Source organism: Bufo gargarizans, chromosome 7 (genome assembly GCF_014858855.1).
Source record: "Bufo gargarizans isolate SCDJY-AF-19 chromosome 7, ASM1485885v1, whole genome shotgun sequence".
Classification (NCBI taxonomy): Eukaryota; Metazoa; Chordata; class Amphibia; order Anura; family Bufonidae; genus Bufo; species Bufo gargarizans.
The window spans coordinates 199509978-199526329 of record NC_058086.1 but is presented as its reverse complement, the minus strand read 5'-3'; the positions used below and the strand labels follow the sequence as shown (position 1 = coordinate 199526329).

Genomic DNA, 16352 nt, shown 5'->3' with positions numbered 1-16352 from the left:
TCAAGCAAGTCTTCAGTTTTTTTCGCCGGAGCTAAAACCGTAGCATGCTACGGTTTTCTCTTTTGCCTGATCAGTCAAAATGACTGAACTGAACGGATTACTCTCCATTCAGAATGCATGGGGATATGCCTGATCAGTTCTTTTCCGGTATAGAGCCCCTGTGACGGAACTCTATGCCGGAAAAGAAAAACGCTAATGTGAAAGTAGCCTTAGATGTAAGCTAGCCTTTTCTCTACCCTTTCTCTCATACTGTGAACAAAAATTGTACTTGCCTAATACAGGTCTTTGCAGTACTATAAACTAGCAGCTCTCTTAATCTGAAAAATTCAGGGGAAAGAATTGCTGGTGGCACCTAAAGCTAATGAATATTTACTGCACCATAGCTTTCCTTATTAAATGTCAGGTCTTCCAGGCATACACATACAGTTCATTAACTTATTGCTACATTGGTGTAGATTTCTCAAAATTAGGCCTCGTGCACACGACCGTTGTGTGCATCCGTGGCCGTTGTGCCATTTTCCTTTTTTTTCGCGGACCCATTGACTTTCAATGGGTCCGTGGAAAAATCGGAAAATGCACCGTTTTGCAGCCGAGACCGTGATCCGTGTTTCCTGTCCGTCAAAAAAATAGGACCTGTCCTATTTTTTTGACGGACAACGGTTCACGGACCCATTCAAGTCAATGGGTCCGTGAAAGAACACGGATGCACACAAGATTGGCATCCGTGTCCGTGATCCGTGGCCGTAGGTTACTTTCATACAGACGGATCCGAAGATCCGTCTGCATGAAAGCTTTTTCAGAGGTGAGTTTTCACCTCGTGAAAACTCAGATCCGACAGTATATTCTAACACAGAGGCGTTCCCATGGTGATGGGGACGCTTCAAGTTAACATATACCATCGGATTGGAGAAAACTCCGATCCGATGGTATAAAAGGGACTCCTGACTTTACATTGAAAGTCAATAGGAACGGATCCATTTGAAATGGCACCATATTGTCTCAACGTCAAACGGATCCGTCCCCATTGACTTGCATTGTAATTCAGGACGGATCCGTTTGGCTCCGCACGGCCAGGCGGACACCAAAACGACTTTTTTTTTCATGTCCGTGGATCCTCCCGTTTTTGCGGACCGTGAAAACATACTGTCGTGTGCATGAGGCCTTAGTGCACTAATGGAGATGTTACCCATTGCAATAATACTTTAACCCCCCCCCAAAAAAAAGAAAATTTGAGTTGGAATATGAATTATTACTGCTTGCCTACATGTGTTAGAATTTTTAGGTGTAGTATTTAAAGTAACGCAGTATCTCTCTACTTCCAGATTGTGTTACCAGCTGTTTTTGTGCTCATTGCACTGCTGTTTAGCCTTATTGTGCCACCTTTTGGAAAATACCCCAGCCTTGAGCTCCAGCCCTGGATGTATGATGAACAATTTACCTTTTTCAGGTACTCCTATATAAATATCAATATTTGCCTTTTCTTTCTTATGGTATATAACATTAAAGTTGTTTGATTTTAAAGGGGTTATCCAGGAATGGATAATGATGACCTATTCTGAGGATAGGTCATCATTATCGCATCGGTGGGTGTCTGAGTCCTGGGAACCCTGCTGATCAGCTGTTACAGGGAGCCAGCGGCTGTGTTTAGTATCGCAGCTCAGCCCCATTCACTTCAATGGGGCTGAGCTGCAACGAGGCCATGTGACCAGTGCACGGTGATGTCACATGGCCTAGAAAGAGGCTGTAGCGCTTTACGGAGCGCTAGCCTCTTCTAACAGCTAACAAATGGGGACCCCCGCCAATCTGATATCCAATGGATAGGTCATAAAGGGAACCTGTCAACCAAAATCGCCATAAGCTGTTTACAGTACCTTATAGTGGCTGTTAGTCGTTCTGATGACAATTTTTGGTTAGTTTTGCAGCATGTAGCTCACATGTCAGAAATCGATGTATATTCAGATGCTGCCCCGTGCTTCAAGTCAGGCTTTGAATGGCACAGGGGGCAGCGGCCTCGGCGTCTTACATGGCCCTCTCCCCGCCCCCTGCCTCGTGACTGCAGCCGAAATCGTTCCGGGACATGCGATCAACGGCCGCATGCGCAACATAAAGCGGCGGCTACGGCAGTGAGCGCTGGTCCCGCTGCCGCGCGTACTACGCGCCGTCTTACTTTCGCCGCACTGAGCATGCGCCCGACATCCTGATCAAACGCGCCCGGCCCAGGATGACGCAATAAATATTGTTAAACTAGGATGAAAGAATATTGGAGCATCACCAAAAATAACCACTCACCACACTCACGTTTCTAGTTTTATTATCACTCCTGCATCAGTAATGTTTATGATGTACCATTAAATGTATCACATGATCTGATTTCTGGTATGTATTATATCATTAGTCAACAATGAGGAAGAACTATACTTGTGTCTTAACTTGTTTACCATGTTGTTGAATGACTTAAGCCCCAAACCTGCTGATTTCAGCGTGGGTCCGCGGCCGCCTACTGTGTATGGGGGGGGGGCCTTCCAACTCTCCCCTGAATCCAGATTCAGGCAAGATTAGGAATAGGCAGGTGGATTTCAGCTACCCATTCCTTTTTTTTATTTGTGGAGATGGGTCGCAATAGTTGTCAGCGACTCTCACTTCTCCCCATTCACTACATAAGCATGCTCAGCTAAGCGGACATGTATGAAAGAGAGCTGTCGGCTGAACAAGTGTTCTGCCCACAGATAATTCATGTGTATTGCCTGCCTTGTAGTCTGATGCCTGGCTTATGGTAATGAAGTTGCTGCCTTTGACTTACAAATGCCTTTATGATGCTTATAGCAATGATGCCCCAGAGGACTCTGGCACACAAGCTCTTATAAAAGCTTTGCTCGAAAAGCCTGGTTTTGGAACAGCATGCATGGATGGATATTCTATTCCGTGAGTATTAGTGTTTTGCATTTTACATATCATTTTGTTTCTATTTTACTGAGAAGTAGTTAGTGTTTGAAAATAAATGCCATGAGATGTGTATTTTACCTCATAGGGGTGTTCCTTGCTCAGGGGAGGACTTAGAATGGAGGACTCAGTTTGTCCCAGAGTCTGTGGAAGAGATTTTTCTAATGGCAATTGGTCAATGGAAAACCCTTCTCCGGCCTGCGAGTGCAGTAATAAAAATGTCAAGAAGATGCTTCCAGTTTGTCCTCCTGGGGCTGGGGGCCTACCACCTTTTCAGGTATTTATTTGGTATCCCCATAACTGTAACAACACCTATAACAAAGTTATCACGTTATTTATAATGATTGGTGAAGGGTGAAAAAATGAGAAAAATTCAATACATGGCACATTTTACTAGAAATATAATAAAATGTATCACCACATTGTAGGGATCCCCAAATGGCAAGAAATAGGCTTTTTACAGCTAGTAAAATTAATCAGTATAAAAATGAAAAAGTTGTGCCACTTGAATAAGGGTGCATTCGCACAACCGTCTAAAAGGATCTGCATCCGTTCCGCAAACTTGCAGAATGGGTGCGGACCCATTCATGTCAATAGGGCCGCAAAATATGCGGACAGCACACCGTGTGCTTTCCGCATCCATTGTTCCGTGGCCCCACAAAAAAAGATGGAGCTTGTCCGCAACCGCGGACAAGCTTAGGCATTCTCTATATAGCGCTGGCCATGTGCGGTCTGCAAATTGCATAACTGCACACGGCCAGTATCCGTTTTTTGCAGATCCACAATTTGCGGACCGCAAAACACTTACGGTTGTGTGAATGCATCCTTAAGGAGAGGCGAAAAGAAATACACCACCCATATTTCCAACAATGCAGGTGCGTTTTTGTCCTGTAGAATAGATTTTCAAACTATGGTTTGCAAAAATTAGGGGAAAATGTCTCCTAACCTCTGTGCAATCTATGCCAGATACAGGTTATATTACGTAATTAATTGACCTTTCAGCAAAAAAATTAAAAGCTGATAAAACAGTCCCACTATAGGCAGTTATCACACCAGATCCATTACTTTAATACTGCTCGTTCTCTTGCCTTCCGTTTTAGTTTTCACGGCTCACAGGATAGTTTTAACGGTGTTCCAGATAGGATTAGAGGACCCTCTGTAGCAGTTGTCTTAAAGGGGTTGTCCCATGAATAATATAAAAAATGAAAATCGGTGATCATATAGTACATGACTATTTGTAACAAAGCTAGAACCAGCCCTGTACCTCACATAGATCCAGAGATCGCCCCATTCATTGCTCCAATTGCTCTGCTAGATTTATATCAAGCTGGCAGCTAAGGGGCTATGTCCTTTCTGCTGCAGCTCTCTCCCTATCACCACTCAGGAGGCAGTTAAAGGAAAGACACTGACCATGTGCGTCACCTTTTAGTGAGGTGGACAGGGAAATAAGGAAAATAATGAACAGCAGGTGGCGCTATACAGAATAATTTTATTGAATAGCTCATCTAAATTTTTAATTACATGCAATTACAAAAGTATTCAGGTGCTGGTTTGAAATCTGCTGAATAGTCTTCATGGGACAACCCCTTGAAGAAATTTACTGAAACTGAAGTCACCATGTTTTCACTCCTCTGCCTTTTACAATTTTATTTCGCCAACTGATTTCACTGGCCAGTCAAGTCCTGGTTTAAGTCCTGCACCAGCCAGGACAACATGCAAACCACATCTGTATATACAGAACACAAGAATAAATTGGCTCAGCTAATAAAGACAGTTGGGCCTGTTGTATATCACATTTGCTTATGTCGAAATGTGTGGATCCTGCTTTTCTACTGCACATTTAGAGGAGAGAAATTGGTTGCAGCTAGCGTTTTCTGCCTTTGACCTACATCACCTAAAATTGCTTAAATTTCAGTTTACACTGGATTAGGCACAACCAAGCAAATATTTCCGTGTTTGTTCACTAGAAGGTCCCTGCTGGAAATGCATTGCGTCATATCCTGTTGTGGAGTACATAATGTAGTGAACAGACAATTCCCGGAACAGAGAATTGTGGCGCAGAGAGCAGGCATATATTATTAATGATTTTCTTTATACATTTCCTCACGCCAGCGCTCTGCTAGTTCTGGTAGTCATAGAGGTTTGGCTTTTGTCTAATGTAGATGGTTGTGAACAGAGTGTTACAGAATTATGTGTGCTGCTCGTGGATGTCAGAGGTAGAGATAAGAGGTGTATAATCAAACCTTTTTTTTATATATATATATATATATATATATATATATATATATATATATAGCGATTCCAATTTTTTTTTTTAAATTGCATGTGCGTACTAATGCTACTTTCACACTCTCGTTTGGTGCAGATCCATGATGGATCTGCACAAACGCTTCAGTTCAGATAGTACAAATGTCTGCATCTGTTCAGAACTGATTCGTTTGTATTATCTGCTGTAACACAGCCAAAACTGATCCGTCTTGAACACCATTGAAAGTCAATGGGAGACTGATCCAGTCTTCTATTGTGCCATATGTCAGGGAAAACGGATCCACCCCCCTTGACTTACATTGTGTGTCAGGACGGATCCGTTTGCCTGCGCATCGTCAGGCGGTCACCAAAACACTGCAAGCACCGTTTTGGTGTCCACCTCCAGAGCGGAATGGAGGCAGAACGGAGGCAAACTGATGCATTCTGAGCGGATCCTTTTCCATTCAGAATGCATTAGGGCAAAACTGATCCGCTTTGGACCGCTTCTGCAGAGCCCTGAACGGATCCTACAAATAGAAGCCAAAACGCCAGTGTGAAAGTAGCCTAAGCTATTTGCTGTGCAAGTATTAATGCTTGTGATTTTTGTCTCTTTCCAAACAAAAAGAAAAAGCTAAATTCTTCAGTTGTCCTGCAAAACCTGACCGGAAGGAACATATCAGATTATCTAGTAAAGACTTATGCTCAAATTATTGGAAAAAGGTAAGTGATAACTGATTACGGTCAAAAAATAAATAAATCCTTTATGCAAACATCTAGTCCAGAAATTGTGAATGAATTTGTAATTATTTTGACTCCATTTTTTTTAGCTTAAAGAACAAGATCGCGGTGAATGAGTTTCGGTATGTATTCGCTCTTGTTCATACTTTTTAATCTCTAGATGTATATTTGCAGACAATAAGAACAGTTTATTATCCTGTTACCATCTGCATTGGAGGCTCCGCTTGTACTTTCTGTTGCAGCTTAAGGGCTTGTTCACACGAACGTTTTTTTTGCGTTCCGTATACGGGCTGTTTATTGCGTTTCGTATACGGAACCATTCATGTCTATGGGTCCACAAAAAAAGCGGAATGTACTCAGTGAGCATTCAGTTTCCGTTACATTTTGAGTCTTGTCCTATTGTCCGCAAATCCTGTTCCGTGGCTCTATTAAAGTCAATGAGTCTGCAAAAAAAATGCATCCGTATTCGTTCCGTTTTTGCGGAACCCTCTATTGGAAATGTTATGCCCAGCCCAATTTTTTCTATGTAATGTATACTGTATATTCCATACGGAAAAACAGAACAAATGGAAACACATCGGAAACAAAAAAACGGAACAACGGATCCGTGACAAACGGTCTGCAAAACGCTGAAAAAGCCATAGTCGTGTGAACAAGCCCTAACTCATATTTGACAGGAAAAAGTGAACTTAATGCAGCACTGTTTTTCCTGTCAAAGCAACAGATACTCTGGTGGAACCCGATGGACACTATTACATGGTTAGTTGGGTACCAATGGTATTTGTCATGTGTCAGGTCTAGCAGGGCGTGTTAACATCACTTTAGGAAAGCTTCTATTGTGTCCAGTATTATATGCTTTACCAATTAATACGAAAGCAATCTATAATGGAATATTAGTGGATCCCTAACATTACTCATATAAGCTTGTTACATATACAAATGTATGTACAGGTAATATTCCCAAAACTTCAAAGAATGCTCTGTGAAGAAATGTTACCTACCACTAAATAGGTACGCCATACTTTTTATACATAAATATGCCTGTCTGCGAAGAGGCAAAGATAGCAGAGGTTCGTCCTCTGTTTGGAACTTATTCTTTATAGTATATACATACAGAAATACTATAAATGCTTTAATTTATTAAAAAAGCGTACTATTGATTTTTATTTTTATGGGTGGTGATGCCGGTAATCTTTATTTTAATAAAAACTTTTCCTGCATGTACCATTTTGTTCCTCAGGTATGGTGGTTTCTCCCTTGGTGCAAGTAGCACCCCAGTATTTCCACCAAGTGAAGATGTTTTGGCCTCCATTAAACACATCAAGAAACAACTCGACATCTCAAAGGTATGTAGTTTTGTAGATTTTCGATTTTGAAAAAGGAAAAAACCTTGTGAAACCTGTTGTGTTTTGTTTATTCAATATTGCCTGCTTATCTTACTTCATTTTATGTTTAAACCCATTTTAGAATTTTGGGATTTTTTAAGAAATGGAAATGGGACGCATGTAAAAAAATTAAGCTTTGCGTTAGTCATATCATTTAGATCATATTAATGAAAACTTTGAGATTTGAAAACAGAGAAATAGACTTCATGTAAGACGCCTGTTGTTTCTATTTTGCAGTTACATTAGAAAATATGAAGATATATTTTGAAATGTAATACTGAAGTGAATATATCTATTACCGGTAAATTACATTGATGCACTAATAGTAGTCTTGGGTTCTTTTATTTTCCTTTCTTAGAATGGGGCTGCTAACCGTTTCCTTGATAGCTTTGGGACATTTATGAAAGGACTCGATGCAAAAGATAATGTGAAGGTAATTATAGATCACTTTCCATACTTAAAGTGTAACTGCTATTTTATTTTTAATATTATGTAGGGGTAATCATCTTAAAGGGTTTCTGTCATGAGAAATAATGTTATGTAGCTGACTGACATTAGCGATGTGCTAATGTCATCAGTACATAACATGTAAGCGTTATAACTCCCTGCCTGCTGTCGTTCTCTTAAAATAAAGACTTTTGAAATATGCTATTGAGCCTTCAGGTGCTATTAGGGCATTGCTTCAGCACCTAGAGGCTCTGTCTACGCACCCTTTGGCACGCCCAGGTCCAGTTGATTGACTCCTAGTTCTCCTCAGTGTCCCGTAAATCCCACGCCTGCGCCGTCCCGTTTAGTATTTGGCACAGGTGCAGTGAGGAAGCCGGCAGCAGGAGCGCGTCCTTCACTCACTGCGCCGAATACTAAACGGGACGGCGCAAGCGTTGGGTTTACGGGGCACTGAGGTGAACTCTGACGTCAATCAACTGGACCTGGGCGTGCCAAAGGGTGAGAAGACTGAGCCTCTAGGTGCTGCACCAACGCCCCAGTAGCACCTAGAGGCTCATTAACATATTATAAAAGTCTTTATTTTTAGGGAATGGCGGCAGGCAGGGAGAAACAAGTCATACAGTTATGTTCTGCTGACATTAGCACATCGCTAATGTCAGCTACATAACGTTATTTCTCATGACAGAAACCCTTTAACTATTTTAGTAATATACAGTACCTCATAAGGGAAATGTGTTTTATTTTATTAGGAAACTGGGTATTCTTGGCAACACTATCTGAGCATTGCTGCGGAGAGTAAATCTTCAGTGTTCTACAAAACACTAAGGACATATAGCGGCAGCTCTCTCAGCCTGCCTCTTATCTCACCCAGCCCCTGGCTCCCTGTATGTGGCCTTTCTGCTTATGTCCCTGCTAATCTGTGTTGCTGCCAGTGCGGACTGCTGGTAGCTCTGTACATTTCTCTCTTCCCTGCACTCTGTTAGATACCAATCACAGAGAGAAGAATGGCACTTAGGAATGAAATGACCTGTACTGTGTTCCTGTATACCAACTGTCTTGTGGCAGTCCCTTACTTCTCTGCGATCAGTAACTAACAAGCGAAAAGGAGATGAGAACCAGACTGCAAGCACTTATGCTGACAGCAGGCATGTCCACGTTTTGGGATGTACAACATTGTGGTTACATAGGACAAATCCTTTTCACCACTAATGTGTGGTACTGCCCTGATGGCCTACTCAGAGCTTTCATCCTTGATCCCACACTTGAGCTATATCTAGCATTATTCCATAACTTATTGATTTGGCATTATTTTGTTACCTTATGGAGGTATTATCTGGATTTCAGTATGGTTACTTGCACACTGTCTTTTTATCATTTGAACATTATATGGCACACTAAGTGTGGGAGCATCTATAGAAGGCAACGTACAACCTATGGCTGGTTCAGATTCTGTGTGGTATCGACTGGATGACCCTAAGTGTTGAGAACTATTTCTGTTTTCTAGCAGCTGTTAATGATGCATTGTACTTCTGAGTGTGCTGCAGTGATCACATATCTGCACTGTATGTTTTCAGGTGTGGTTTAATAACAAAGGATGGCATGCTATCAGCGCTTTCCTTAATGTGATGAACAATGCCATCCTCCGCTCCAAACTACCTGAGGGAAAGGATGCTGCCAAATATGGGATTACAGCCGTCAATCATCCTTTAAACCTCACCAAAGAACAGCTATCGGAGGTTGCACTGTAAGTATTACCCCTGATATTCCTGAATACTAAAAAGTAGTGTCAATAAGAACTCCCTCACATCACTACTATTTTCTGTTCTTCTGTTCTAACAGCAAAAGAACGTAATTAAAGGGATTCTGTCACCAAGTTTTGGGCTATAGAGATGCGGACATGCACGGCTAGATTCGCCGCTAGCATGTCTGCAATATACCTGTCCTATAGGGCTGTGTGCTTTTATTTTCTTTAAACAAGGATTTTAGAGATATGTAAATTAGTCTTGTAGGTGTCCAAGGGGCTATATGAACCTTCCTGGTGCCCAGCCACGCCCGCCGGTGAAGGAGCCCAGCACCGCCTATGTCCTCCGAATCTCCTCCTTTCATCACCGATAGATTGCCGTAATCTCGTAATGCGCGAGCTCGCGCATGCGCAGTGCCGGTATAGTGTTCCTTCCCTGTGCTGGCATCAGCCTCAGGGAATGAACTGCGCGAGCTCGCGCATCGCGAGATTACGGCAATCTATCGGTGATGAAAGAAGGAGATTCGGAGGACATAGGCGGTGCTGGGCTCCTTCACAGGCGGGCGTGGCTGGGCACCAGGAAGGTTAGTATAGCCCCTTGGGCACCTACAAGACTAATTTTACATATCTCTAAAATCCTTTTTTAAAGAAAATAAAAGCACACAGCCCTATAGGACAGGTATATTGCGGACATGCTAGCGGCTGATCTAGCCGTGCATGTCCGCATCTCTATAGCCCAAAACGTAGTGACAGAATCCCTTTAACGGAAATGCCATATTTGACATATAACTGACACGAATGGAACCTAACAAATCCCATTTTAATGGGATCCATTCGGTTTCCGTTCTGGCAAACTTTTTTTTTTTTGTGGAGAAAAGTCCTGTATGGAGGAATTTTCTCTCAGATATTTTTGACAATTTCTGTGACTGAAGCTCTGAACGGAGCCTCCAACACAGATGTGAACATACCCTAAGCAGTACACTTGGTGTGATTATTGATGACTGATTCCTTTGTATTTTCTCTTTTGTGTATTCTGTAGGATGACTACGTCAGTAGATGTCCTGGTTTCCATCTGTGTCATTTTTGCAATGTCATTTGTGCCAGCCAGCTTTGTAGTTTTCCTGATCCAAGAGAGAGTGAGCAAAGCCAAACATTTGCAGTGTATTAGTGGAGTGAAGCCTGTGATCTACTGGCTGGCCAACTTTGTGTGGGATATGGTAAGAAAACAAAAAAGCCCATCATTTACTGTTGTCAGGATATGAAATTGGTGTCCCAAAACTAATTATTTCATTGTAATTTCTCCTTCCAGTGTAACTACATTGTGCCAGCAACATTGGTCATTATAATATTCATCTGCTTCCAGCAAGACTCCTATGTATCGTCTTCCAATTTACCAGTGCTGGCACTTTTACTTTTGTTATATGGGTAAGATTTTCTATTTTTTTTGTGGTATATTTGGTGGGGGTAGTTAGTTTTTTTTTTTTTTTCTGTTAGCAAGGCTTAACTTGCAGAGCACATATGCTATGTATTGAAAGGAGAGCGTATATTTGAAGCTACTACTTTAGCAGCACTTTGCTTGTCTTCATCACTGGCGCTGCAGAGATGTTAATGTAGACAAGCAAACTGTGTGAAAGCACAATCATTTTTTGTTTTTAGGTGATTATATAAATTATTATTTATAGTCGTGAAAGTCCTTAAAGAGATCAGCAATAATTGCTTTATCTTGTAGGTGGTCCATAACTCCTCTGATGTACCCAGCATCCTTTATCTTTAAGATCCCCAGCACAGCCTATGTGGTGTTAACAAGCATCAATCTTTTCATTGGGATCAATGGCAGTGTGGCCACGTTTGTACTTGAACTTTTTACAAATAATGTAAGTTTATCAATCATACTTGTATATCGTGTGCATGATATCATATAGACATTACATAACATGCAGCACTTTCTTTTCAGAAACTAAACAACATCAATGACATTTTGAAGTCAGTGCTGCTCATCTTCCCTCATTTCTGTCTTGGAAGAGGACTCATAGATATGGTGAAGAATCAGGCCATGGCTGACGCTCTAGAAAGATTTGGTGAGTAGTCTTTTTGTATTGTCTTTAAAGGGGATATCTCATCTGAAACAATGGGGGCATATCGCTAGGATATGCCCCCATTGTCTGATAGGTGTGGGTCCCACCGCTGCGGCCAGCACCTATATTGAGAACGGAGTGGGCCAAAGTGGTTGCTGAAGAACTCCGGTCCAGCCACCACCAAGCTCTCTCACCATAAAAGTGAATGGGAGCGCACCGCGCATGACTGGCCACTATTTTCGGAGGCCCCATAGAAATGAATGGAGGGTTGCTGTGCATGTGCAGTGCACCCTCCGTCACATATAGGGATCCGTTTAGGAGATAGGTGCAGGTCCCAGTACTGGGACCCGCACCTATCAGACAATGGGGGCATATCCTAGCGATATGCCCTTATTGTCTCAGATGAGACAACCCTTTAATATAATAGGCTATAATTTCAGGTATCTGACTGTGGGTCCTCTCTAACTTTACAGGAGAAAATCGCTTTGTCTCTCCTATGTCCTGGGATCTGGTTGGAAAAAATCTCTTTGCCATGGCTGTAGAAGGAGTGGTGTTTTTTGTCATAACTCTGCTGATTCAGTACCGCTTTTTCATCAAACCAAGGTAACTATTCAAATTGTTGACTTGGCTCTGACTCCTTTAAACCCTGCAGGTATTCCTGTATCATTTATTTTCATAAAAAATAAACTATTTAGAATAAGTCACATTTCCATTTTCTTGTAGACCCATAATAAATAATGTTTAGCACAGATACAGTTTCAAGAAATGCTAGTGGCAATAAAAGGCATTAGAAACTTGATAATATCCCTGCATTGTAATAAAAATATGTATATGTATATGTAATCATATGACAAGAGCCTGTTTCTCCCTAGGCCAGTGACTGCAAAGCTTCCTCCAGTAATTGACGAGGATGAAGACGTGGCGAGAGAGAGGCAGAGGATAACGAATGAAGGGGGTCGGAGTGACATCTTGGAAATCAAAGGATTGACAAAGGTATGGACATGCTCACACCTGTTTAGTATGGTGATGCTCCCTTTGCGTGACTCGTGATCGGTATGTTTCCTCAGGCACATAACAGGCAAGCTTCGCATCTGCCTCACACATGTTATGAATCTCTAGAGTTCTGGAGGCTACAATGCCATGCTTTTCTAAAAAAAAAAAATATATATTTTTATATTTATACTATGGTTCAGGTTGGCATTCAGAATTAGAAAGTTATGATGGCCTGTTTTACACATTTACAATCTAATCTATTACTGATCATTTGCAAGTTTGTGTTTTACACTGTTCCATGTGTATGTAATTGTATTGCAGTTCAGTGCTGACCAAAGAAATGTTGTGGAGCTAGAACTGCATTCATTTGTAGTCAAACTGTTTTAGTAGAGTCAGTAGCATCACTCGGTGCAGATGCGAATATAGTGCCAAAAAAGATTATTTTACTGGATACATTTCCGTATATTTTATTGGGAACCTTCATTTGGCCAGAGCAAAAAGTTGCTAAAAGGTGTGGCTTCCATTAGGGTAATCCATGGGTTCTGTTTCACTTTCAGCAGCTGGACCTGCACTTTATTCCTCAGGCAGCCGCCTTTTGGAGAAGGAGTTGTCCAGCTGGGGCAACCTTTTTATTTATTTATTTTTATGAAAAAGGTCATTTTATCACCTCCGTAATTTTTATTCCAAAAATTGTCCTCTACTGACATATCACCCTCTAGTAAAGGTGATCCTAAAGGTTCTAATGCTTCATATAGTATTGTGAGGTTTGCACTCACTGCAGAACATATTTCATCTGTTTCGAATGGTCATTTAATCAAAGTCTTCATTTTCAGATCTACAGAATGAAAAGAAAGCCAGCTGTAGATAGACTGTGTGTGGGAATACCCCCAGGAGAGGTACTGTTCCATTCCATGATTAATACACCATCCATCTACAATACATTTCTGCTACAAATTTTTAGACCAATTTTCTGATGATTTTTCTATTTTTAATGTTTTATCTTCTAATCAATCCAACTCGCTTCTCATTAAAAAGATCCTTAAATAGATTGCTAGTGTAAACCATTCCACAGATGGTAGTGAACTTATCATATCAAACCGTTAGGCCACTTTCACACATCCATGATGACATCATGACAAGATGGTCAGTGGTTCATTTGTAAAGATGTCCATGAAGGATCTGTGTTTGGTCCATGTCAGTCTTTTTTGCATTCTGTGTGTCATCCGTATTCCACATACACTGCTAGGCTGATAATTAATTTCCATAGCATTTCCTAGCAACGATCCATGAAAACCACAGACCTAACACAAATAGCATTCATGTTGTCTCTGTGCTTTTCAGAGCTGTAGGCTATAATATGCATGAGGGATCCCTAATAACTGACAAAAATAGGGCGTGCTTCAGTGAAAAACCACTGATGTTTAAAGATCAGACAGCCCACGTCTGCGATTCACTCACATATGAAAGAGCCATTAATTTATAACACCCTGTTTGCACAGTTTTGGTTAAACTGCTACACTGTAATTATTATTACTATGATTATTTTCAAAAAAGTTAATACTCTCTGTTTCTTTCAGTGTTTCGGCCTGCTTGGGGTTAATGGCGCTGGTAAGACTACTACATTTAAGATGCTCACTGGAGATACTGATGTGACTGCTGGAGAAGCCTTCCTGAAGGGACACAGGTGAGGTTCTGTTTACACAGGTAGCCCAGCATAGCGGTAGCTGAAATGTATGGCCCACATCTACTAATGTTAGTGCTCCTAGATTGTGTTGTGAATTGTGGCAAAATAAGGCCCACTTTAGATAATGTATTTGTTCTTAGCTGGACAGGGTGAGTGGCTTAAGGCTACTTTCACACTAGCGTTCTGAACGGATCCGATCATATTAATGCAGACGGAGGCTCCGTTCAGTACGGATCCGTCTGCATTAATAACTTAGAAAAAATTCTAAGTGTGAAAGCAGCCTGAGCGGATCCGTTCAGACTTTCAATGTAAAGTCAATGGGGGACGGATCCGCTTGCAGATTGAGCCATATGGGCGGATCCGTTCCCATTGACTTACATTGTAAGTCTGAACGGATCCGCACGGCCAGGCGGACAGCTGAACGCTGCAAGCAGCGTTCAGCTGTCCGCCTGTCCGTGCGGAGGCGAGCGGAGCGGAGGCTGAACGCCGCCAGACTGATGCAGTCTGAGCGGATCCGCTCCATTCAGACTGCATCAGGGCTGGATGGAGGCGTTTGGGTCCGCTCGTGAGCCCCTTCAAACGGAGCTCACGAGCGGACCGACGAACGCTAGTGTGAAAGGAGCCTAAGTGAAAAGGGCATGACATTATGCACCAAAATTGCTCCACAATTTTGAAATTCTGTCGTAAAGTAAGCCAACTAGTAGATGGTATACAGTGAGTCAAAAGGGTCTAGCCATACCATAATCATCCAGCATGAGCCTCTGAGATAAATCTGATGCATGTCTAGGCAGCCTAGGTCCTCTACAGGATTAGTAAATTTGCCCCTTTGTGTATAATATTCATTTATAGGAGTAATTGGTTAGTGTCACTGGTGTTCTAACAATTACATTTTGTGAGATGTTAATCATAAGAGTCAGCTTCTGTCAGATGGGACACCTATTTATCCTCTTCCCAACACATTGTTTCTATACAAAGTTGAAAGCGAATGTATGTTCGGTAGCTAACCTCACTCCATGCGCGGCAGTGTTGGTTGTGTTATCCACCTGCAGTGACTGGGATTGGAAAAAACTCTGGTCCGGGTCATTCAGTCCCTCAGATGTCACAGCACCGAACGGTTAGATAGGGGGAGGGGGCTCCCTATATCCACCAATCGAGCACTCCGAGAAGCAATTGCGGGGTGCCAGTTGATTGTTATGACAGACTGGTTTACTAGGATGCTGGTAAAATCGCTATACACCACAATATATAAGCTTGATTGCAGGTTCCTAGGTGACTAAAAAAGTTGAAACAAAAATGGTTAATTTGTTTTACTTCTAGTTTATTTATTTAAACAAAAAATATAAAAAAAAACTGCCTATTCCCATTTCTCGTGATAAATAAAATTTACTATAATTGGTATCGCCAAATCCAAAAATGGCTGAAATATTAAACCATCATGGTATTTATCACATAAAAAAAAATCACAAAGCTCCAAAGTTTTGTTTTTGATCACCTAACCTCTGAAAAGCATTGAGTAACAATAAATAATAAATCACAGGAATGCAATATATACTTGCATAAGGGGAAAATGAACATGAAACCCCTAAAATTTACCTTTTAATAATATGGTAAAAGAACCAAACCCCCAAAACATATACTATAAAGATAAAGTAGATAGCTTACTATCTGATGCCTACACAAGATACAACAGTCAGTGTAGTGCATACATCATATCAACAAGCAGTAAGGCACAGTAACCAGCATGACACCTGCACATTTGATAGAGCTTAGAGTATGCAATTAAATAACCAGAGGTGAACCATTTGGATATCTCCTTTTGGGGAAACGCGTCGGGAAGAATTTTTTTTTAAGTCAGTAGGGACACCTATTGTCTTTGAGGGTTTTGTCACCTGGAAGTGGGGTCTCCTCTATCGGGGTGGGTGCTCTGCCTTCAGGTAGGGACTATTTAGGGAAAGTACACACACTTTTTTTTTCTTGGGTGCTGACCTACAGACCATTAGGTGACAAGTAACCGTGAGTTTTACAACAAACAACCTCTGGTTATTTAATTGCATGCTCTAAGCTCTATCAAATGTGTAGGTGTCAGGCTGGTTACTGCGCCT

At 41.5% G+C, this 16352-nt stretch overlaps 1 protein-coding gene across 1 annotated transcript in view; it reads left to right on the top strand.

The window, feature by feature from the left end:
* LOC122943763 (phospholipid-transporting ATPase ABCA1-like) overlaps window positions 1-16352 on the top strand; it is a 110197-nt gene that overhangs the window by 85084 nt on the left and 8761 nt on the right. Inside the window, 17 exon segments of the mRNA XM_044301769.1 lie at window positions 1323-1447; window positions 2824-2922; window positions 3029-3099; window positions 3102-3217; window positions 5813-5907; window positions 6015-6047; window positions 7166-7271; window positions 7669-7743; window positions 9332-9501; window positions 10538-10715; window positions 10808-10923; window positions 11228-11372; window positions 11453-11576; window positions 12047-12176; window positions 12446-12566; window positions 13400-13462; window positions 14144-14250. Of these exon segments, the coding sequence (XP_044157704.1) occupies window positions 1323-1447; window positions 2824-2922; window positions 3029-3099; window positions 3102-3217; window positions 5813-5907; window positions 6015-6047; window positions 7166-7271; window positions 7669-7743; window positions 9332-9501; window positions 10538-10715; window positions 10808-10923; window positions 11228-11372; window positions 11453-11576; window positions 12047-12176; window positions 12446-12566; window positions 13400-13462; window positions 14144-14250 (1874 nt within the window).